The sequence below is a fragment of the Carlito syrichta genome, unplaced genomic scaffold (genome assembly GCF_000164805.1).
Source record: "Carlito syrichta isolate Samal-C Ts95f unplaced genomic scaffold, Tarsius_syrichta-2.0.1 Scaffold308051, whole genome shotgun sequence".
Classification (NCBI taxonomy): domain Eukaryota; kingdom Metazoa; phylum Chordata; class Mammalia; order Primates; family Tarsiidae; genus Carlito; species Carlito syrichta.
Window position 1 is genome coordinate 1,495,746 of NW_007252147.1, and position 6,000 is coordinate 1,501,745.

Below are 6,000 nucleotides of genomic sequence, written 5' to 3' on the forward strand. Positions count from 1 at the left end.
GCCTAAAAGACAGGATTTACAAGGAACTCAAATGAACAGGAAAAAAAAAGTCCCACTAAAAAGTGAACAAAAGACATGAACAGCCATTTCTCAAAGGAAGATCTATAAGCAGCCAACAAACACATGAAAAATGCTCACCCTCACTAATCACCAGAGAAATGCAAGTCAAAACTACAATGAGATACCACCTAACTCCAGTAAGGATGGCAATCATTAATAAGCCAAAAAACAACAGGTGCTGGCTAAGGAGAAAAGGGAATACTTTTACACTGTTGGTGGGAATGTAAGGTAGTTCAACCTTTGTGGAAAGCAGTGTGATGATTTCTTAAAGAACTAAAAATTGAGCTTCCATAAGACCCAGAAACCCCAATCTGATAATATACCTAGAGGAACGTAACTCACTCTACAAAAGACATCTGCACACACATGTTTATTGCAGCACTTTTCACAATAGCAAAAACATGAAACCAATCCAGATGCTGACTGAAAGTGGACTGAATAAAAAAAAAAAAAAAAAAATGTGGTACGTATACGTGATGGACTATTATGCAGTACTAAAGAACAAAATCATGGCTTTCACATCAACAGGATGCAGCGGGAGGCCATCATATTAAGTGAACTATCACAGAAACAAATAACTGAATACTGTATGTTCTCACTCATAGCAGGCCCCAATCACTGATCATACAGGCACAAGGATGGGACTGGCAGACACTGGTCAGTGATTGGGGAGGGAAAAAGGGAGAAGGAGGGGGATGTGGTATGACACTGCGTACCTGGTCCACCATCAGGAGAGGGGCCAGCTAGCAGCCCAAACTTTACCTGCCTGCAACCTACTCATGTAGTAAATCCTCACTGTTATCCCACAGTTCTAAAATTTTTTAAAAAATGTTCAACAGAGCAAATAAAAAAATTATTTTTCCTAACCCAAGAAACCAAATAGTTAAAATTTCAAAGTTGAAACATTATAATTTTTAAATGACACTTGAGAATGTTTATAATATAAAAAAGTAGGACAAAAAACGTTATGCAAATTAGGAGCATATACATTCCAATTAGGAGTATACATATATGTGTCTACAATGATGTGTTTTCTGAGTGATACACTATAACAGTATAGTAGTAACCTTTGCATAGTAGAATTTGAGACAGTTTCCATTTTCTATACACCCCCTCCCTGCTCAAGAAACAGAATTTTTCAGCCTTCCTAATTCTCCTTGCGCCCCTCTGCTTGACACCTGCTCCTCTCCTGAAGTAATCAGCATCATGATTCCTGTGTTAACCATATCTCTAGAGTTCTACCACCTTTGTAGGTATTCCTAAAAAGGACACTATTTAGTTTTCTGTTTTTTTTCTTTCCTATTTGTAAACAGAATCTCATTCTTTTTTAGTGGTGTTCAGCATTTCATTGCAATAATATGTCACAACTTAGTTACCCATTCTACTATTGATATAGGCAACATTTAATTAACAACTTATTTGATGTAAGTAGAGAGCCTTAAAATAAAAACAAATCAGTTCTCATTAGACAACAGTGATACCATACCTTTTCTCTATGTACTCGGCTTGACTTTGAGGAAACTGGAGTTTCACATGCCAACAAAACTGTTGTTTTCTAAGAGAAAATAACCGTATGAGAAAAGAGAGATAATAAAAGTCTGCACACAAATCAAACTTTCTGAACTTTCATTTTAAGATAACTCTTAAATGATACTTAGAATTTAACATATATTTTCTGTTAAGAGCTGAGTACTCTTTCCTAGGATTTTAGAATCTATGTTTTTGAAATAATATACTTGCAAGGGTTGTTAAAAAGAAAAAATAAAGTGAAGCAGTTCTTAATTCCAAGCACTTCACATTCCTGAATTAGAAGGCAATTTCTCATAGTTTCAGGGGCTTTTGAGATCAATGTGCTACTACTTGAAGTTTACAAATAAATTTCCTCATGACTAAATACAATGAGCTGATGTCTTTGCCTGACTAGTCTGGAAATTAGGTGAATGAAGTATTGTCCAGTTGAGTCCAGCTGGCTGCAGATACACTTCTGAGGCATGAGTACGTGCATTCAGTAGCAAAACAGTAGACAACAAGTTGGTTGCTAAGCAGAATGCACTTTGAGCTAGAGTCCCTTTGCTTTTGGGTCTAAACTTTGGTTTGACATAGGATCAACAGCAATAATTCACCAAATGCCTGATTTTTAAAAATGATCAGATGTCCTATTTAATTTATCTAAATTTAGTGACACTAGAAATGACACCCTTTTAAAAAAACAACTAACAATGCTCAAAATATTGAATCTATTACAGAAATATAAATGTCTTCACGACATGATGGTTTTACACAATGTTTTCCTTACAAGAAATTTCTAACAGTCCACTGGAGTTAATGACAACCAGTATCTCCTCCAAGAAATAATCAGCATTCCCTTGAAATCTACTCCATAGCAGCAGGGTCCCCAAATCTAAAATAATCCTTTAATAATCCGGTGGAGTATCTTTCACAAAACATTTATATGATAGTCAAACTTTTGTCAGAAAACAATGACCACAAACTCAAGCAAAATCCCTTCCGTTAGAATAAGTCACCACAGATCTGCATAGGACAGTTTTACTTAATAACAAAATAATTTTTGGCACAAGCTAGAGACATGCTTATGTCGATAGAGCTACTTATCATATAAGAAACAATTGTAATAACTTTATCGATAACTTTATTTTTTGAATGGAACAAAGCTGAAAAGCATCCTGCACTGATCTAAAAGCCAGATGTCTAAAATTTCAGAGGAAAAAACTTAAAATAATTTTTGAATGCAAATGCAAAAGTTACTAGCTTTAAATAAATCTTTCAAAATGAAATACTTTGCAATGTCCATTATTTGTGAAATAAACACAGCACATCACTATCAAGAAGCTGAGAGACACTCGTTTTTTCTATTAGTTAGAAGTAACTGATTTTGTTACTGTTACTGCATAGTATGATTTATTTCTAAATACGCTTGTCTATCCATATTAACTTGGGAGAGGATCATCAACTTGTCATCCTGTAGAATTGCAAATCATTACTAAATCATCCCCAATCATTGCTTAATTTCAAACAATTGCTTTTTTTTTTAAATTGTAAACATTCAATAGACCCTAAATACCTTCAGAAAGTACTTAACATTCCAAACACAAGAGAGAAAAGCCCTTGGAAATCATTTTATTTGCTGTAGTTAACCAGCTGTGGTTATAACAAAGCCGTTCATTACTATTTTATTATATATATGCTGCCAAATTATTGCTAAAAATCTTTAGTTTGCCTTAGTTCAAACATGAACAAATTTGAAAAGTACAATTACCTTTTTTTTTTGAGTTGGAATCTCACTCTGTCGCCCAGACTGGAGTGCAGTGGCACACTCCCGGCCACTGCAGCCTCGACCTGCTGGGCTCCGGCGATCCTTCTGCCTCAGCCTTCCAAGTAGCCGGAACTACAAGCGCGTGCTACTACACCTGGCCAATTTTTGATTTATTGTAGAGACAAGGTCTCGCCAAGTTGCGCGGGAGGGTCTTGAACCCACGGGCTCAGGCAATCCACTCGCCTTGGCCTCCCAAAGTGCTGGGATTACAGGCTGAGCCACCGAGACCAGCCACGGTTACTTTTAAAATGTGATCTTGTAATATTTTGAAAACTAAGAAAATGAGAATAAAGAACACTCAATGCATCCATATTCATCTTTCACCCACTTACATATTGCCATCTTTCTTAGATGCTTTGCTTTTATTTCTTCTGAGAAATAAAAGACTACTGATATGGCTGATAGGCCTTCGTACTGTATTCTGACCCAAGGTGGACAAAGAGAACTTGTAGCGTGTTGTATAAATAACTGCTGGCCCAGGCTCGGTGGCTCAGCCTGTAATCCCATCACTTTGGGAGGCCAAGGTGAGTGGATTGCCTGAGCCCAAGGGTTCGAGACCAGCCTGGGCAACTTGGCAAGACCTCGCCTCTACAATAAATCAAAAATTAGCTGAGCATGGTGCACATGCCTATAATTCCAGCTATTCGGAAGGATCACCTGAGTCCATCAGTTTGACACTGGGGTGGCCGTGAGAGTGCCACTGCACTCCAGCCTGGGCGATGGAGTGAGTCTCCAACTCAAAAAAAAAAAAAAAAAAAAGGAACTGCTAAAATGGCTAAGTTAATTATCTCTCTAAGGCAGTTTCCAATTATTTAGTGTTGCTGAAATTCATGTGAGTCATGGCGTTGGCAAGCAAATATCTTCTTAAGACTCAAGTAATTGTTTCCCATTTTTCATAATTATATATAGTGATATACGTTCCACTTAAAAATATACATAAACCAAAGTCTCAGGAACATTACTTAGATTACTTGTATTATTTTATAAAGATAGATTTCAAGAAATACATTCATTAGGAAACTTCTCAAACTTGGTGGTACTGACATTTGGGACCAGATAATTCTTTGTCACCAGGGACTCGGTCCTGTACATTGCAGGATGTCTAGCAGCATCCCAGGGCTCCATCCACTAGATGCCACTAGGAACACCCACACACTCAGTTGTGACAACCAAAAATGCTCCCACATACTGGGAAGTAAAATGGCCCCTGGGAAGTAAAAAAAATCACTTGTTTGATTTTTACTTACTATTTTTTTTTTTACACTATACCTATAGGGATAGCGATGTGAACATTATTATTCCTAATGCATTAGGGCTACTGTTCCCTAAATTTAACAAAATGCCTTTAACTACAATGTCATTGTGCAAATCAACATTCTTAAGAATGGAAATACTGTACCTAGAAATATTATAGGTAACTTAGGGATTGTAAAGTATCATGACTAGAATTTGATAAATGGAGTAATGGTGGCAATTATTAAACCAAATGTTCCCTTCCAGACAACCTCACACATTGACAGAAACACTAACCTCTTCTGAGTCCTACTGAACCCAAGAAACTATTCAAGCATAGCAAAGCTCCTCTCACCACAAATATCAATACATACCTGTTGATCATGTATTCTCATTGGAGGCAGTTATACCCCAAATGGGGCAAAAATTGGTTCTTTGAAGAGTCAACAAAATCTTAGAAATTACAGTGTTTATGGCCCTACAAAGGGTCACTGTACACCAACAGATTATACAGTGTGTCCATGGTACCAAAATATCATGGGAGGAAAAATGGTTAAAAAGGCACCTGGGGGGGGGGCAATAATGGAAAAAAAAAAAGACTGAAAAACAGATGGCACATGTATTAAATTAGGAAAATAAAGATTACTATATACTTTGTTTCAGTGAGAGAATACAGGGCTCACTTCGTGAACACCTGCTTACTAGAAACTGTTTAGAAACTCTCCCAGTTTCAAGAAAATGATGAAGACACACATTTGGGGAAAGAAGTTCTTTATCTATATATTCAATTATTATTTTGACATTATTACTTAAAATCGCAAATTTTCACATTTGGAACCCTACCATAACCTCAAGGAAGATGCAAATAAAAAGTCATAAGTGCCTTTTAAATGGCATTGCTCTCATGTTACAGTAAGATGTTCAAATTATTAATAACCAAAGAAATGTATATAGAAATAGAATTTTACCTATCAGATTTGCTGAAATTTTTTTTTTTAATGAGTTGTAGTGTCACTCGGTCATCCAGGCTCATGGCCACTGCAGCCTTGACCTGCTGGGTTCAGGCAATCTTTCCTCCTTAGCCTTCCAGGTAGCTGGAACCACAGGCATGTAACACCACCACGCTCAGCTATTTTTTTTGATTAATTGTAGAAAAGAGGTCTTGCCAAGCTGCCCAGGCTGGTCTCGAACCTGTGGGCTCACGCAATCCTCTCACCTCCGCCTCCCAAAGTGCTGGGATTACAGATGTGAGCTACCACGCTCAGCCAGAGATGTTTTGAAAATTGGAAATGACAGGGAAGCCGGGCTTGGTGGCTCAGCCTGTAATCCTGCGCCTTTGGGAGGCTGAGGTGAGTGGATTGCCTGTGCCCACG

The 6,000-nt window shown here is 37.5% G+C and overlaps 1 protein-coding gene across 2 annotated transcripts in view; it reads right to left on the reverse strand.

Moving 5' to 3' along the window:
• The window catches only part of ZNHIT6 (zinc finger HIT-type containing 6), a 48,121-nt gene that overhangs the window by 22,044 nt on the left and 20,077 nt on the right, over positions 1 to 6,000 (reverse strand). For both annotated transcript variants that reach the window (XM_008064805.1, XM_021715920.1), the window contains exon 6: positions 1,547 to 1,615. In XM_008064805.1, coding sequence (XP_008062996.1) covers positions 1,547 to 1,615 — 69 coding nt within the window. The remainder of the gene's footprint in view (positions 1 to 1,546; positions 1,616 to 6,000) is intronic.